At 36.5% G+C, this 19,111-nt stretch overlaps 1 protein-coding gene across 2 annotated transcripts; it reads right to left on the reverse strand.

The window, feature by feature from the left end:
- Positions 1-7,383: 7,383 nt before the first annotated feature.
- LOC306865913 (transmembrane protein 114-like) lies at positions 7,384-17,274 on the reverse strand. 2 transcript variants are annotated; one of them, XM_079410763.1, is made up of 4 exons: positions 17,004-17,274; positions 16,830-16,907; positions 11,258-11,395; positions 7,384-8,330 (listed from the first exon to the last, which is right to left on the reverse strand). In XM_079410763.1, the coding sequence occupies exons 1-4, from the start codon at positions 17,179-17,181 to the stop codon at positions 8,098-8,100; spliced, it is 627 nt and encodes a 208-aa protein (XP_079266889.1). In that variant the 5' UTR covers positions 17,182-17,274; the 3' UTR covers positions 7,384-8,097. The 2 variants fall into 2 exon arrangements, with proteins under 2 accessions (XP_079266889.1, XP_079266890.1); XM_079410764.1 differs by lacking the exon at positions 16,830-16,907 and having other exon boundaries at positions 17,004-17,262.
- Between the last annotated feature and the right edge of the window lie 1,837 nt (positions 17,275-19,111).

Here is a 19,111-nt window from a genome sequence, read left to right on the forward strand (position 1 = left end):
ATATTTTTCTTAAATACATACATGTATGTGTTTGTATTTGTATTTATATATACATAATAAATATACACAGCACACACACATATATTATGTAAACAAAAACTTTTATTTTGGATGCGATTAATCGTTTGACAGCATATTTATAATTTATTTTTTAGATGAAAATAATTGAGTGTAAAGTATAATTAAAGGGGCAATTTAAGTAAATAATAAATAATGGGCTTTTTTATTACATTTTTAATAAATCAATTTAATGAAATCAATATAACATTCCATTAATTTGTGTAACATCTATCTTATACATTACAATTACGATAATTTAAATGTTATGTTTAATTTAAAAATAAATGAGATATTAGTTTAATGTGTTTTGTTAACTGTTATGTAGCCTGTGGTTATGATAATTGTTTCAGCGATCACATTTCACATATGCAGGGGTCTTGAGCTATGATGAAGATATATCTATTCTCTTTGCATCAAATTATTTAAAGTATCCATATTGGGAAACAGAAAATGGCATTAGTTCAAAACCATAATATCGATTATTAAATTGGCAAATGCCTGTGGTGGCGGAAACAAGTTTATCTTTATAAAGCTGAAGTGATAAAGGATAAGCTGAAACACCAAAGAGAGTCGTGTCTCCTCAAAAAAGAGCCTTTAGACGTTTTGAACATCTGCAGTATAAAGCTGCACAATGAAAAGGCATATGGATATAATTGCATTAGCAAAACAAATTAAAAATAAGTGCTAGGGAGTCATGTTTTTAGTCTAACTGTTTGTAAGCTCAGTTTGCAGGGTTAATAGTAGGCCAAGTGTGCACACATGGGAACTGCTCTTACTGTAAACACAAGCATTACGAAGAATGGCTCAGTATATATTACAAGGCCTCTGATTGTACGAATGAACCTCTCTCTGAAGTAGCAGCTTTACAATCCTGTGGTGCGAGTATAGAGATGCATATTCTCATCTCCAATCCTTCTATGAACCATCACCATTACATGGAGGTTATGTAACATTGCCTTAGGAGCCGAAGGAAGTGATGTGGTTTCTAATATGTGGAGTAGTGTCGGCTATTATTGATGGTGTTATTATAAAAAAAAAAAAACATTAATTCTGTGAAATTAACCCTTAATGTCTTACTGCCATTCTTCAGTTTTTGTGTCAAAAGAAAAAGAAGGAAAAGGACCTAATGGAAAATGTTGTAATTATGGACTTCATTCATCCAGACATGTAATTTACTTTTAAATTAAATCTATTAAATACATATTCTGGAATGACTATGATCCATTAAATATTGGTATTGCATTTAAATACAGAATTCGGTGTTCTCACATTTCAGCATAACAAAACACACTCATTATTTTATTTTTGCTGTCACTCATTTTATTTGTGGAGTTCAAGAACATCTGTTCACATTTTCCCAAGGGCACTGGGTTTGGTTAAAACACCGGTAGGAGCATATTTTAACTATTGTTTTCAATTATGGATTATCATGCAAAGTTGTGAGCATGTTTAATAGTGGGCTAGAACACAACCCTCGAGGCCTCATGAAATCCCTTGCAGTGTGTCGTTGCTTATTTGTTTTGGCACATTTAGTCACAAATCATGGTCTTCACATGTCTAATAAAATCTCATGCATGAGATTTACATCTGATTTGTGCAGTTCAGAATGTGAGCAGTGATTCCATTGTGAAATGCATGGAATACATGAGCATAGAAAATCAGATTTTCATGGTCTGATAATATGCAGACATTCGAGGAAAGACCTTTTAATTTTCCTCTCCCATCCTCTTACCAAAACAATTTTCTTAAACATTTCTTTACGGAAGCAAGGCATTATGTTATTACATTTTCTTTTGTCTCTCTCTCTCACTCTTAAAAAGAAAAAAAGCGCAGCATTTAGTTCATGTGTATCACTCAAAATGCTTTTAGCAGCACAATAGAATACCATTCATCTGTTTTTACAGGAACACATGTTATGCACAATTCAATGGCTCAATAAATGCTCTCGTGAAATATCACCGGTGTGAGATGAAACGCTGATTGGTTTTATTATCTATAGTATAGGCCTAGTGTAGTGGTGCCAGTCGGTGGGGTCGGTTGGATGGAAAGAGTTTATTACCACTATTGTAATTTATTTTTGTTTTACTAGCTCTTCACAACGACCCTTCTCACTTGATCCCCACTAGATGAGAGATTGAAACGTTCAACACGTTTATTCTCAGTGTTCTACCTCCACCTGCTGGTCATACAGAGAGAAAAAAAAACTGCCAGTGTCGAGAATATCCGCAAAAGGCTTTTAGTGTGAACGGCCCTTCAGACGTAACTTAGCTATATCACAACCAGCAGTAGCAATAGAGTAAACACATAAGTGATGCTTCGTAATGACAGTAGATGAGGAGAATCGCTCCCCAACCTCAATCCCATCAGTTCTAGACTCCTTTGCCCAAATAGTGTACATCACAAGCCCTATCTCCATACCACTGACATCTAGGTCGACTGTGGTTTGACATGGCAAGCGATCTAGCCTCTTTTTTCCTCCTCTCTGTCTCATTAACTCCCTCATGCACACTCTTTCCCTCCATCTATCCCATCTCACGCACACCCACTCTTTCCTCATTCTCCCTCCCTCCTTCTCTGTCTTTATCTGTCTCACACCCACTCCTTCTCTCTCCTTCTCTTCTCTTCCTATCTTGGTGTTGGCCTCCTCACACCCAGCACCTCCATATGCTGCTCTTTAATATTTGATCAGCTCCATCTTGTCTGCAGCACCAGTGACTTCATGGGATAAATAACGTCTGCCTGCATCTCATCGCCTCCCCGCATGCATCTGCAGTGCGTAATTACGCACAGAATTTATGAGAGGCAGCAGCTTTGTTTATTTGCAAACTGCTCGCAGTAATTGATGCCAGTGTGAAGTGCGGCTGCTTCTGGCCCTCGCGCGCAGACCCCGCTCACTTTCTTTATACGTTTTTACGACAAAACAGCTTGGCCGCTGGAGCTTGCGCGCTTGCAGCCTGCTAAATATTCGTATCTCTCAAAGCGACGGTCTTTAGGCTGGGGTTTATTAGGAGGTGAGGGGCCTGCCGCAGTAAGAAGAGACAACAGTGTGGTGCAGGCAGTGTTGAGCTGGTTATACGTACTATCTGGAACCGCCACCAGGTGGACTTCAATGCGAAATGCAGTGTGCAGGGTTTCTTAGGTGCAACAAGCAAAACTGTCAGTAGAGCTAAAAATGTACTTGTGCTGGCTGGAGTATTCCTTTAATTATACTGCAGTATTTAGAATGAATAAATAAATCTATATATCTATCTCTTTTTCTTTCTCGTTCTCTCTCTCTCTCTAACTATCCAAGCGATGATAATTAAGACAAATACTGTGAGAGAGAAGAAAGTATACAAGTACATCTAAAAAAATTAGAATATCATGAAAAAGGTGAATATTTTTTGTCACTTATTTCAGAAAGTGAAACCCATATATTATATAGATTCATTACACATAGTGAAATATTTCAAGCCTTTATTTCTTGAAATTTTGATGATTATGGCCTACAGATAATGAAAACCCAAAATTCAGTGTCTCAGAAAATTAGAGTATTACATAAGATCAATAAAAAAGGATATTTTAAACAGAAATGCCAGGCTTCTGAAAAGTATGTTAATTTCTATGTACTCAATACTTGGTTGGGCCTCCTTTTGCATGAATTACTGCATCAATGTGGCGTGGCATGAAGCGGCCTTCAGGTCATCTGCATTGTTGGGTCTGGTGTCTCTCATCTTCCTCTTGACAATACCCCATAGATTCTGTATAGGGTTCAGGTCAGGCGAGTTTGCTGGCCAATCAAGCACAGTAACACCATGGTCACTGAACCAGCTTTTGGTACCTTTGGCAGTGTGGGCAGATGCCAAGTCCTGCTGGAAAATGAAATCAGCATCTCCATAAAGCTTGTCAGCAGAAGGAAGCATGAAGTGCTCTAAAATTTCCTGGTAGATGGCTACGCTGACTGCGGACTTCAGAAAACACAGTGGACCAACACCAGCAGATGACATGTTTATTTTAGTAAATGGCAATATTTTTTTTTCATCCATATATTTCTGAAAGCGTAAGAACTTGAAAACCGTGTCCTCTGGTGTGACACCATATCCTGATTTTAAACTGACCAATTCCAGAGAAAACTTTAATTAGTTAAAGGACCCCATTCATGGTCGTGTTACTGAAGCCCCCTGTGAAGCCCGTGACGTGCACATGGTCCTTTGTTCTCTCAGAATTGTTCAAATATTTAACTTTTTTGGAACCACAAAAAAGTGTTACGTTTAGTTGTCCTTTGGTGTGACACCCCTAAATTATATTTTTTTAAATTAAAAACTGCATGTTAAACTACATAATCATGGACAATTATGCAAATGTGTCTTGCTTACCGCTAATGACAGGTTAGCTTATAATAGCAAGGTCATTAATGGACAGAAAAAAACTGAAACATCCTGCGTTGTGACAGAAAATGTCCTCCGGTGGGACGCCTGCATGACAAAGATGTCACACCAGAGGACAAGGTCTCTTTAAAAAGCATTTTAAATAATTAAATAATATTGGTTTAACTCCTTTTTATTCCTTTTGATTATTTTCAGTGTTCTTAAATGCAATAATATCATCTGCTAGAAGAGCTTCAGTAACATACTGATTGACTAAGAGACTGAATTTTGTTGATGAAAATAATTTTGTATTTTGTTTAAAAAAACATGGTGATATTGTTTGAATCAAAATTAAACTTACTTTCTCCTTTGACATGTTCAAAATTAAAAATAAATAATTGAATAACTACCATTTCTGTCCTTTAGTGTGACGTAATGTCCTATGGTGTGACACACATAAAAGAACCACAGATTTGTTTTTATCTCAAAATATCTTTAAAAACAGTTGAGTATTGCAATAGGGGAGATATTAAATATCACTCAACTTAAAATGGTATCATTTTCAGCAGTTTTGAACAAATTGCAGCAAAGTGTGTCTTGAAATTGTCCAACAAGTCATAGGGGAAAAATGGTTAACTATAATTTAATATTAAATAAAAAGCGCTATATGAAAATAAGTGTCTAACAATTAAGATAAATCTCTCTCATGCTATTTATGTATTATTAAGAGTTTTTTGTTTGTTTGTTTTTGTTTTTTTGCTATATCACACCATAGGACAAATTTATGGTACAGTTCAGTAAAAATGTAAAAGAAAAACGCATTTAAAATGTGTATGAATACTGGTGATTTGAAGGATAGTGCCAAAGCTTGGTTAAGATTTAAAATGACAGTTATCTTTTTTGTACACACACAGTTTAATTAGTTACTAACGTCAATTATGCTGGAGATGTTAAAATATTTTTACTGTAAAACATTACAAAAAATAGTTAAGGAATTCAAAACAAAAGAAAGGCACTACTTCTATTCACCAGCAGAGGAAGACAGAGATCGCATAATGGAGCAAAGGCCTCAGAAAAAAAAAGGATGTGGAGCTTTTCATCAGTTGTAAGAATATGAATGAATGACTATGATCTCATCTCCACAGGAGAGGTCAAGGTCAACCTCAAAAAGCAAGGCCTTAAAATATTCAGAAGGAAGTGGAGCAGAAGGTCTCTGAATTATATCATTACATCTCAGGCTTGGCTTGGCATTTCCGCTCATTGGATTTTCCTCAAAACAGCGCCTGAGATATGATATTTGCTATTACATGTGCTCATGTTAAGATGTATTTTTTTTTAATCTTGTTATCTCTATGATTTCCTGACGTTTATCCTTGTAGTATAAATAAACAAATCCATCATTAGGGCATTGCTGCTAAAATAAAATAAGTCCTCTGTCCCTAATATTGCTTTCTCCAGTGAAAAAGTTGTCTTGTCTGAGTCAGGAAAGAAATATGCCCAGATCAAGCACTGATTACATGCAAAAACAGTTCTAAACGAATATGTAGGTAGATTTTGATGTGAGAGGACAACTGGGAATGGACTTTTTGCACTGGAAGAACCATTATTATGGATTACCATTATTAAAACGTTGCCAGAAGCAGCGTTTTAAAGTAAACGAATCAGTGATGGATTTGTTTTTACAAACAGGCAGATTTTCGCTTCACAAGACGTTAACTAGGACTAGATTCTTGTGAATTATTGTGATGTTTTTATCAGCTGTTTGGACTCTCATGACGGCACCCATTCACTGCAGAGCATCCATTGGTGAGCAAGTGATGTAATGCTACATTTCTCCAAAACTGTTCTGATGAAAAAATAAAAAATAAATTGGATGGCCTGAAGGTGAGTAAAGTAAAATGTTTGGGTGAACTGCTCCTTTAATAAGCAAACCTAATAGTTTATCATTGTCTTATGTAGTTGTCATTTCCTTCAGTGTGATATACTTTATAAGCTATTCTCCATTCAAAATTATTTTAAGTGGCATTTTGCTAAATATTTTCATACTGTGTATTATGGCCTTATGAGAAACTACATGATAATAGTAATCATAACATAAAATCCATATTCATATATTCAAGACTGCACTTTGGATCATTCTATTGACAAATTATATCAAACCCACTGATCGTTTTTCACCCTGTCAAATCATCATATTACATTTCCATTTTCTCATTATCTTACGATTTAAACAGACAAACTAATTTGAGGGAAGATTTACATACTTTTTTAGATTTCGATTTTGAGATTTAAGTCATTCATCATCTCTGTTTACACTGATTTTTTTGTATTACTTCCGAGTCGTCTCACACAAGCTTAAAATAAATACTTTCCACCTCTTAGATCACCGAGATCAAAATATTTGATGAAACCTCTGTAGCTAGAAACCTCCAGCCTTGACAGTACCTTAAAAGCATTAGATATCCTAAAGGATCTTTTCTACGAGTCTCTTAGATCAGTAATTGTAGAAATCGGGTATCTATCAGATGCAGCAAGGTTGTTTGTAAGATTGCGGTATAATTTCCGGAATAATGCAATGTCTGTTGTCCATTTACAGAATGATTTTATAACAAGCTATCTGTGAGGGACAGAGCCAGCCATCTAGAGAGGGTGAAGCATCTGCTTTCATCCGTGCAATAAATTAATTCAGTAAAGATGGAAAAAATTAAGATCTTAAAACTATATAACCACAAATATTTATTTTGTAAGATCTAGGTTTAAGTAACAAGGTCAGATTGTTAAGTAGGCAAACTGATTAGTTTCGTCTTATCTAAGGTGTAAATTAGCACTCTACATGTAAATCAGCAGGTATGTTGGTATATCAATAATTGGCATTAAAAACGTCAGAGGGCAAGACCTCTCTCAAAAAAATAATTAAGAAAAGAAGATCCATATAGATCCATAAAAATTCAATATTAAGATCCATATGAAATAACATAAAGAGGCAAAACTGATCTTTTATTGTGATTTGGAAAAAAAATCCCAGAGAGATACAAAGTATTAAACAGACAAAATGAACATAATTATAATAATTAAAGGACAATATGCAAATATACTGAGAAAAACAAATAATAATCAGTTGCAATAGTTGACAAAAGTTGTTTCTGTACATCAGGCTTTTACATTTTTCACATGTATTTATTATTCTTATTAGGTCACACTTTATTTTAAGGTCCAATTCTCACTATTAACAAATCATTAACTTTGACTTTTGCCTCAACAAACTCCTAATTTGCTGCTTATTAACCAATAGTAAGGTAAAATTTAGGTATTGGGTAGGATTAGGGATGTAAAATATGGTCATGAAGAATGTGTGCTTTATAAGAACTAATAAACTGTAAAGTTAATCGTGAGAATTGGTCCCTACTAAAGTGTTATCTATTATTATTATTATTATACATTTTAATTAATTTAGTTTAGCACTGGTATTTCTATAACAAATTCCACAAACTCCCTGCAAGTAGCTGAAGAACTTCTAATGACCCCTGACCTTGAAAATTGAACACTGAGTTGTATACTGAAATGTCCATTATCCTTTTAAAATATAAATATGTAAACATCTATTTAATTTTCAGTGTTCGTATGTCACTTTCAGTGCCTTCATATGGTGTGATCCTCTCCTATCCTTAGAACAGTCCTGAATGAGAGCATGTCAGTATTCATGTTCTTCCTGATTGGTCAGCTGGCTCACTCTGGCTGAGGTAAGCAGGAACGCCACAGCGGTACAGAGTTCTCCAACAAAAGAAACAGAGGCTAGAATCAGAGACCAGCCAAAGTAAATCTCGATGTCCTCCAGGATTTTGTGACCAGAGATGTCCACAGCCTCTTTGAAGGCAGCCGCAGAGTAAGCCATATAGACACAAATTCCAGCCAATGAGAGCACAGCTATGAGGAACAGAGAAGGTAGACAGATGTTTCTAAGTAATTCTCCTCTGGTTTTATATTGTAGAAGACAGCAACCTCTAAATTCTTACACTGTACTGATACCGGACATCACACCTGATAAACGGTTACGTTCTTACAATTGTTTTATCTTATGTTATGCTTTTTGGTTATTAAACTCACTTATGTCCATTTGTGTTATTTCATAGATTTATGACTTAACTATACTTCTAAAATGTGTAAAATAGTAAAAATAAAGAAGAAGCTGCATCCAAAAGTTTGACTGGCAGTTAAATCTATCTTTGTCAGTGGAAACCGCCGTCTATGCAGCAGTGGCAAAGAAATGATAGTCGAACACAGCCCTCCAAAATGAGGATCATTGGACTTAAAAGCAACCCATTCATGCTGGTTCCCTTTTTACTTGAAAAAGCCTGTGACGTTTGAGAACCCCCATCATCATCAGAGCCCATCAGTTCCTGCTGGTATGTTAAAGAAGAGGCTGATGAATAATCTTCAATAAATGCAGTCCTTTATTGGCTGTGATCTGTAATCTGGTGACATTTAGGGGCATCTCTGCTTTACAATGATTGCATGTTTTCATATCAATTTGACTAAGTTCAGAGGTCCTGTTTAGCTGTTGCCATGGCATCTGCAAAGCAACATATTGTATTTATTTTTTTCTGTCATAGGTACTGAGTGAATCTTGAAAGAGACAGGCTTTTATCCTGAGAGGGATTTCAAGTGAACCTGTATTTTCTCACAAATGATGTGGGCAGGCATTTCATTTGAAAACATGAACCAGTGTCTTTGAAAAAGAGTAGCAACAGTTAAATGGGTCTGGATAAAAATCTATTCCATTGTCAATGCCCCCAAGTTTTTAAACTTTTAAAGTTATATCATAAATAGAACTGTGGAGAATGCAAAGAAAAGGGCTCTTCCCAAACGGTGAATGTGATTTCACCAAGTACAACATGTTCCTGGATCAATGTCCTTGTTGATCCTAGAACAACATCCCAATCAACCAATCAGAATTGAGGGATACATTTACAAGAAATGTCTGTTTTAGGTTTACACCAAGGGTTAGGTGCTCCTGCACCCTTGTTATTCAGCTATCATTTCCCTCTGATTGATTTTTGGGATATATTATGGGTAGGGTTAGATTTAGGGGTAGGGACAGGGGTAGGTCTATGTTTTGGGGCAGTAATGTTGTTCCAGGATCAACATAAAATGTATATATATATATATATATATATATATATATATATATATATATATAAAAGACATGTTCATGAATCAAATATCTCTTAAAATGCATACAGCTATTGCAAAAACATTTATTTCCAAGAGCATTTATTAATATTTTATGCTAAATAATATAATATAAATAAAAATATAATATACATTTTCTTATAAAATTAAATAATAAATACTGTAATGTTAAATATAAATAATATAAAACAACAGACATAAACAAAATGCTAAAGATTAAGATAACTATTTTCAAGTTCAAGTTAATTTATTTATAAAGCACATTTAAAAACATTAAAATTAAACCATGAACACATAAAACAGAAATAATAAGACATATTAATTTAAAAACCAAAAGGAATGACAGATAAACATTCTGAAGACAGAGTAAAAATCAAGACCATAGTACAATGTAGTTGGCCAGATCGAACAAGTGTGTTTTTAAAAGTGATTTGAAAATGGATAGGGAAGGTGCCACTCTAATCTCAAGCGGCAGATTGTTCTATAAACGAGGCTCAACCACAGAAAAAGCTTGACCCCCTCTACGTTTAAGTCTAGACTGAGGAACTAAAAGGAGATTCTGATCACTGGATCTTAGACTTCTAGTGGGAGTATAAAAATGCAACGGCTCTGAGAGATAACTAGGGGCTTGGTTAGTAAAGATTTATATACCAGTAAGAGAACTTTAACATCGATTCTAAATTGAATAGGCAGCCAATGGAGGGCCCTCAATGTAGGGGTGATGTGATCACATTTGCGACTATTTTGAAGAAATCCAGCTGCAGCGTTTTGGAAAAATGTAAATACCGCAATATAGTGAGTTGCAGTAATCTATGAAGTAATGAAAGCGTTTCCAGCCATCTCCAATGTTGTAACATTTAAAAAGTGTTTGATTTTAGATAGCAAGTGGAGTAGGTAAAAACCAATGGTGGAACCAATTACAGAAGAGATATGTTTATCCTATTTTAATGACTCATCAAAATGGACACCCAGATTTCGCACATGAGAAGATCTGAAGGCTGGTAGCCTGAGAATGATCAGAAGGACTGAAAACAATCACCTCTGCTGAATCTTCATTTAACGTTAAAAAAATTTGAGCTAGCCAGATTTTGACCTCGTCTAAGTGCTAAGTGCTGAAGGATCATTTCTCTTAATGGGTAGATAAATCTTGGTATCGTCAGCATAGAAATGAAAAGACACCCCATGCCTTCTTAGAATGGAACCCAGAGGAAGCATGTAAGGGGAAAAAGGGAGTGCGCTAATATCGAGCCTTGAAGGAGGCCACAGGTGAGATCAGCAACAGAGGAAGAGAAGTTACCTAGTTTGACAAAGAATTTTCTGTCAGATAAAAAATGACTGAAACCACTTAGGCCCACGTCTGACTCTAATCTAGATATCAAAATAGAGTGGTCCACAGTATCAAAGGCTGCTGATAAATCTAAAAGATCCAGGACCACAGAATCACCAGAGTATTTCTTGATCTTATTTCTCATAATTCAGCACCCGAATTCAGTATTGAGGCTTCATTTTTCCATCTGTTTTTTTGTTGTTGTGAAGCTTATTCATTACTATCAAAACTGTCTAGAGAGCTCCAGATGCTCTGTCAAGCGTGATGTTGTCAAAATGAATATTCATGCCACACATGAGGATCAATCAGAGGTGAAAGTGAGAGTGACGCTCACCACCGAACAGAAGCAGCACCCCGGTCAGGAGGAGCAGCAGGTAGGCTCGTGCCAACATACTGATGAAGCCCAGCATTCCTCCAATAAACAGCACGATCACACTGAGAGGCAGCAGGACGATGAATGTTCCTTGCATGTCTGGAAAGAGAATAGGTCTGGATGTGTCAGTGCCAGTCACAATCCCAGTTGATTCATGCAGATTTTTTCACTCGTCGGTCCAGTCTTTTTCATGCAAATTGGACTCATTTGGAAATCGTTACTTTTATGTTTGCCGCAACAAACCATCACAGCCTGACCACTGGGGCAATTCTGAAAAATCAGTGTGTTTCTGGGCGTTAAGTTGGAATTGACCCAATTCATTTTGTCTGCCTAATTTTGCGAAAACTTTTGTGCCGTTGAAAAGGTTTTGTTTATTCATTCTGAATGGTAATCAGCAAGACTAATCAGCATCATTTCAAAGCTTTATGTAATGATCAAAAAACTCATAAATCCAAGGCACTCGAGTAGTGTGAAAAAATTAAAAAGCATTTATTCACATGGCTTTAGAATTTAAAAACAACAAAATGTTTTTAAATTCTAAAGCCATGTGAATAAAAGCTTTTTAATATTTTCACACTACTCAAGTTTTTTAATGATACGAAAGAATCCCGCATTCCAAAGAGCACCGATTAATGGATTTTTTTACACCCCAGCAGCATTTTTCTGCATAATTGTGACTTTATGTAATGATGTTTGTTCCCCATTGTGTGATGTGTGATGAGAGACATTGTATGAAGTTGCCATTTGTGCCAGAGTTTCCCCAGATGCATTTAGCAGCTGGCACATTTTTGATGTTAGGCTATTAAAATATGAGGTCATATATGAATGTATTCATGTAGAATAAGAATATTTCATAGATGTCATTGGCTTCCATACCGCTCATTCAGGTTTTCTAACCACTGGGTTCAAAATGACTTAATCCTGCGTTCTTTGAGCAGCCCAGTAATAATAATTAGCCTATCGTTATTAAAGGAAACAGCTGGGAGCCTGAGTGAATGAGAAAAGCTAATTTGACTTTATTTGTATAGACTGGGCAGTCAAAACTCAGCTCTTGAGACCTTGTGAGTACTGTACTATTCCCTTTGATAGTTTCCAGGAATTTCCCTAGTATACTTGTCAGATACAAGTTGAGTAGCTGGTGTTCCACATCTTTGAACATTGAAAGAATTTGTTGTATATATGTCAATAAATTAAGTTTTGTAGGGTACATGCATACATTTATTTATGTATGTGTATATAATGTATTTTTTTAAAGAAATCCATACTTTTATTAAGCAAAGATGCACTGAATTGATCAAAAGTAAAGACATTTATAATGTTACAAAACATTTCACATAAATGTTGTTCTTTTGAGTGTTATTATCTAAGAATTCGTAAACTGGAAATGTTTCTTGAGAACATTAGATTGATCATGTGATACTGAAGACTCGAATAATGACTGCTGATTTTTTTTTTTTTTTTTTGCCATCACAGGAATAAATTGCATTCTAAAAAAAGGAAAATAGAATTGTCAGTCTTGTTCTGTCTTGTGTCTTGTTCTCCATGCCTCTTGTTCGCTATTAGTTCATTAGTCTCCGTCTGTGTTTAATTACTCCTCACCTGTTTCTGTTCTTCCTCGTTTGATTTCCTAGTGTTCTTAAGCCCTGTGTCTCCCACGTCCGGTATTGTTTGTCTTTACCCTGCTCCATGTTCCCCAGTGATCTTCATTAAAAGAAGTATTGCTCGTGCTCCTCCAGTAGCCCCTCACTGCAGAAAAAAAGATCCAGGGGGCGGGGTTGGATCCACATCTAAGGGGTGGAGATGGTTGGTTTAGGGGTGGAGATGGGTGGGTTTAGGGATCAGGGAGTAGAGACGGGTAGGTTTCTGGATCCAACCTCGCCCCCTGAATCTTGTGTTCTGCAGTGAGGACCATCTCTGCTCCTCGACTCGCTCCTTGCTCCCAGAGCAGTGTGACAGAATACTAGACCAACATAAAGTAAGCGGCGCCCCTTCTCCCCTTTTATTTTCAGGTTTTTGAACAGTCTTTTGTTTTCCTCGTTTTTCCTGCGTCTATGGACATCGCTGCTCGTATCATCGCCCTTGCCCGCCAATATCTCCCCTTTGAGGAGTATGCCTGGTAGTTCTGGGGGCTCGCCGCGGCGATGGCTCTCGATGATGCTGCCATCCTCTCGCTGTTCTGGCACGGGGCCAACTACCATCGCCCTGTGGACCTCCCAGACACCACAGGACTAAAATGGAGGGAGGGGATCCTCCGGTGTCTGGAGAGTGTCCTGCCCTGAGCCAGAACTAGCCTGCAGTTGTCCGTGGCTCTCCAAAACCCGCCGCTATCCGCGGCTCACCCATGCCTGTCAGTTATCTGTCGATTTGTGCTACCCTGTCAGATTTTGCTACCTCCCATTAAAACAGTAGGTAGTATAATTCGACAACGAAAAATGTTACCTGTTAAATTATGATTTATTAATGTCTACACCTACTACAACCTTAAACCTACCCTTACAGTAATGCAAATACAGTAATTATGTGTTATATTCATGGTTGTGGCTAGAAGGGATACAGCTTCCGGAAACCAACAATAAATATTTTTTCTACCTATTAGATTGTTTTATTAACATCTACACCTACCCCAACCCTAAACCTACCCTTACAGTAATGCAGATACATTAAATATTGTTGTTCAGCGTGAGAAAAAGGACGAAATATTGATGTGCGCATGCGCAGTAAGCCCCAGTAGGAAAATCTGGCGAGTAGGATAAAATGTCAGGACACTGGCCGCTGCTGACTCCAGCCCAGTGCACGCCTCCAGAGCCCCCCCCCCCCATTGGATGTTGTTTGGTGCGAGGATGCGCCTTCCGGAGGGGGGTGTGATGTCAGTCATGTTCTGTCTATGTTGTTCTCCATGCCCTTATTTGTTCCTTCCTGTTCCTGTCTTCGTTATTAGTTCATTAGTCTCCGTCTGTGTTTAATTACTCCTCACCTGTTTCTGTTTTTCCTCGTTTAATTTCTTAGTGTTCTTAAGACCTGTGTCTCCCTGTGTCCCACGTCCGGTATTGTTTGTCTTTACACCGCTCCATGTACCCCTGTGATCTTCATTAAAAAAATATTGCTTGTGCTCCTCGCTCCTTGCTCCCAGAGCAGTGTGACAAGAATACAGTTGTTTAAACTGTAATAATGTTTCATAATATTAGTTTTTACTATTTTTGATTAAGTAGATGCAGACTTGGTGAGCATAAGAGACTTATTTAAAAAACACATTTATTTCAATTATTATTATTTTTTTTTATTTGCCATAAAAATAATAATAAAAAAAAAAATCATTGTATATCTACATAGGCCCAATTTATATCATTAATATAAACATACCCATGTATTTTACATTGCTGAACATGCTTGCCAACATTATTAGAGACCAGAGTTTGTATTGATTAGAGGGTTTTAAAAGAAAATCTATTAAGCATTAAGATTAAAGATAGTACAGCCTGTTCAAAGAGATGGATTTTCTTTTATGGCTTCATTATGGACCACAAAAGGCTGTTAGTCATGATGGGATGTGAAGGAGACAAGTAAGACCAAAACCTGTTTTTCTTGTATGATGATGTATGAATATGCCCTTATACAGAAGGACACAGACATTTAGACTGCTTTTTTTCACTTTAGTAAAACTTGTTGAATAGTCTACTTTTTACATTAATGCAAAACCCAATTCAAACTGTTCAATTCAAATTTTCTGCAAAGAAACACAACAGGCAGTACAGACAGTGACAGGCTGTCATTCACGATCAAGTCAAAGATCACACTATAATCAGTCATATTATAATCAGGCCAGCTATTATTTTCATTCTGGAACAGTCACAATAAGTCTATCTGTAAGGTGATTGAATTGGACAGGCACATTTCAATCTTCTTTCACTATATTTCTGAAATGATTCTGCACTAGCAGAAATAAAAAAAAAAATGTAAAACCTGTCCACGATTATGTTGAACACATATAAGGTGTCTTTTACCGTTTATCCAAGGATTATCTTTAGGCGAACAATCCTGTGCAGATGCAGGGAAAGACATATTGAACTACCTTCAGGGGGGAATTTAGCTAAGCTTTGTGCAGCGGCTACTATCTAATCAAAGCAGCATCCTGGCAACTCAGACTTATTGAGTCTATTGTTCAAAGCAGAACAGAAACTAAATCCAATCGAGCCACTTTAGGGGTCTTGAATCTGAGATAATCTTGGTTTTACAACCTCATTACAGTCTCTTGTGGCAGGTACAGACAATGTTTCAGGTGTGGACAGGGAGCATGTGAATTTTAAAATCTAATTCAGTCCTACACAAGTGCCTTGAATGACTCAGACAGGAATATTATTTGATTGTGTATGATGTACGGGATGGATAAGAAGACTTTTTTTGGGGGATTGGAGACATTTTGTATCTCAATTTCCTTTTGCTTTTCTTAATGGCTTTTCTACAGTCATCAATACTATAAATTATTAACACATTTTGCACGCTGCAATTGCAATTCTACATTTATTGCCTCATTTTAAAATAAAATAAATTATTCCTGGTGATTGTTTGGCACTAAAAAGATGGGAAATTTGGAGAGATGTTGCACATTAGTAGGTTATGGCCAACAGCCACATTGAAATTATGAAAAAAAGAAAAAGCAATACAAAGGAAATAGTGTTGTGCTGGCAGGTGGGCTCACAATATTAGCGGAGAAACACATGTGATGGTTCACCATGGTGCACATTTTGCAGCTGTGTTTCTACCACATCTGTTTCTGCCCTCTGATTGAAGAGTGTTTCCATGACAATCCAGATAATAGGTCAATCAGTTTCAATCATTATGTTCAGTTTCTTAGCATGTATGAAATTTAAATGATGGCATGCAGGTGAAAATAGCATAAAAACACCGTGTTCTGACCGTTTATGAATTTATATACATATTCTCATATATTTATGTGCCTCTAACTGTAGGATGCAAATATAATAGTTTCTATTCTGAAGTTTGTAGCCCATATGCAGTTATCATAGATCTGTTCAAAATAACTTATTAAACTTCTGATGTTGAATTTTATTTAAAAAAAAAACTTTAAATGCCAGGGGTGTAAAATAAAACAAAAGAAAAATACTAAAATATTGAGGAATCTCTTTTAAAATTGTCTTTTTTTCTGTTACTGTATTTGTTGTCAAATTGTCAAAATATCTTATAAGGCTGTATGTTGTGATTTTGCACCTGTTTCTATTGTGAAAACAGCTAATAATCTGTGTGGTTTCCTGTTGATGTGTCAAGTTTCACTCTTCTGCCAGTCGTAAATGAGTTATATATATATAACTCATTTATATATATATATCCTTGGTGTACTGCAGCACACCAAGGAGTTTTAAACTAAACAGATCACATACTTCTGCAACAAGTGTTTACATCCCTTGGGTAGCATATTTAAAACAAGAAATATTAAAGATAAATTTGTCTGCTGAGTGACGGTTTTAACAAATACAAAATCATGAGATATGAGGATGATTTGACACACAGATCTTACTTAGTATATGCCTTTGCGATTCTGATAAGTTTCTTCCTGCTCCAAAAGGATTCATAAATGGCCAGCATTGGTTATGAACTGTAAAGACAGAATAACTTCATCCATCTACAGGAAAACCTCATGCATTAAAAATCACAAGCAGAACGTCAAACACAAACATGTAAAGTGACTTACAGTTACAAGTCCTCCACAGTCCAGAATGTGAGCTCAGAGACACGGATGAGCTGTTTTCTCTCTTAGAAGTGTCAATGATATACCAAAAATCGGTTCCAATTGCCAGAATGAGACCAACAAAGCTGAGGACACCAAAGGTGGCCACAAAAGTGGCCAAAACTGTGAAAGTGATTTTCATTTTGTCTGAATGCAGTGTTTGAAGAGAAACTCCTCTTTTAGTGTTTTGAATGTGCTTCTTTCCCTCAGCGCTGCCCTTCTGGAAGCCCCTCACTGCATTGCTGTCTATTAACTGCTAGGGCAGTATGGTCCTCCCTCCCTCTCTCTCTCTCTCTCTCTCTCTCTCTGTTTGACTGTGAACTGTGGCACAGATAAATACCACTGGTGATTAAAAACCACAAAACATGATTAGTTATAGTCGTAATTGCTACAGATGCAATCATTCCCCCTCTCTCGTTAGTATGCAAACCTTTGTTTGTTTGTATCAGATGATTACCACAGGGACCTCTAAATTAATTTGATTGATAAAGTCTTTCAGCTCATGCCTCCAGTCAGTTGTCAGGCAGGTTTCTGTACGATCAAAAATCAGAAAACTGAGTGAATGAACTGTGTTCTTTATTGACAAAATATCAATAATAATAATTATAAACATTAGTTTCAGCATTTTAAAACATATTTAGAAATTATAGTAGTATACCTTAAAGTTTTTTTTTTCTTACAGAGGTTTTAGCAATGATTTATCATGAATTAATCATAATAATAATAATTAGTGCTGAATCCAAAATAAGTTTTTGTTTGCCTAATATGTGTTCTGTGTATATTTGTATATAAATACACACACATATAGTATATATTTTGAAAATATTTACATGTCTATTTATATTCATATAAACTATATTAAAAATAAATGTATTTAATAAATAAACATAACATATTTTTCTGAAATATATACATGCATGTGTGTGTGAATTTATACATAATAAATAATAATAAATCACTCTCTGAGGCAGAGGTCTCTAAACTCATCCTTTCCAGTAATCCTACTACCTGTCCGCTTGATCCTATTCCATCTCATCTCCTTCAAGCCATTTCTCCTGCAGTTGTACCTGCACTCACTCACATCGTTAATACATCCCTTCACACTGGAATTTTTCCCTCAGCATTTAAACAGGCTCGTATAACTCCACTTCTTAAAAAACCCACTCTTAACCCAACTCTTTTAGGGAACTATAGACCGGTTTCCCTTCTTCCTTTCATTGCAAAAACACTTGAACGAGTTGTGTTCAACCAAGTCTCTGTCTTTCTCACACAGAACAACCTCCTGGACAGTAACCAATCTGGCTTCAGAAGTGGACATTCGACCGAAACTGCCTTGCTTTCTGTTGTTGAAGCCCTAAGACTTGCAAAAGCGGCTTCCAAATCTTCATTACTTATCTTGCTGGATCTGTCTGCTGCTTTTGATACAGTCAACCATCAGATCCTCTTGTCAACCCTATTGAGAAAGGGCATCTCAGGAATCGCACTCCAGTGGTTTGATTCTTACCTCTCTGATAGGTCCTTCAAAGTATCTTGGAGAGGTGAGGTATCCAAGTCGCAACATCTAGCTACTGGGGTGCCTCAGGGCTCAGTTCTTGGACCAATTCTCTTTTCTGTCTACATGGCATCACTAGGTTCTGTCATTCAGAAACATGGCTTTTCATATCACTGCTATGCTGATGACACTCAACTCTACCTCTCATTCCATCCTGATGATCCGACGATAGCTGCTCGCATCTCAGTGTGTCTAACAGACATTTCTTGCTGGATGATGGACCATCACCTTCAACTCAACCTAGCTAAGACAGAACTGCTTGTAGTTTCAGCTAACCCATCGCTTCATCACAATCTCACCTTCCAGTTAGGCTCATCTACCATAACTCCTTCAAAAACAGCCAGAAACCTTGGAGTTGTGATTGATGATAAGCTAAATTTCTCAGACCACATTGCTAAAACTGCCCGGTCCTGCAGATTTGCATTATACAATATTAAGAAAACCAGGCCCTTTCTCTCGGAACATGCAACACAACTCCTTGTTCAGGCTCTTGTTCTGTCCAGACTTGACTATTGCAATG

The sequence above is a fragment of the Barbus barbus genome (assembly GCF_936440315.1).
Source record: "Barbus barbus genome assembly, chromosome: 4".
Taxonomy (NCBI): domain Eukaryota; kingdom Metazoa; phylum Chordata; class Actinopteri; order Cypriniformes; family Cyprinidae; genus Barbus; species Barbus barbus.

Coding starts and splice junctions, on each gene's coding strand:
- LOC306865913 (XM_079410763.1), bottom strand. CDS start 17,181: ATGAAAATCACTTTCACAGTTTTGGCCACTTTTGTGGCCACCTTTGGT. Junction 16,908..17,003: donor ACTGTGGAGGACTTGTAACT/GTAAGTCACTTT, acceptor CTGTCTTTACAG/TTCATAACCAATGCTGGCCA. Junction 8,331..11,257: donor GGTGCTGCTTCTGTTCGGTG/GTGAGCGTCACT, acceptor TGTTCCTCATAG/CTGTGCTCTCATTGGCTGGA.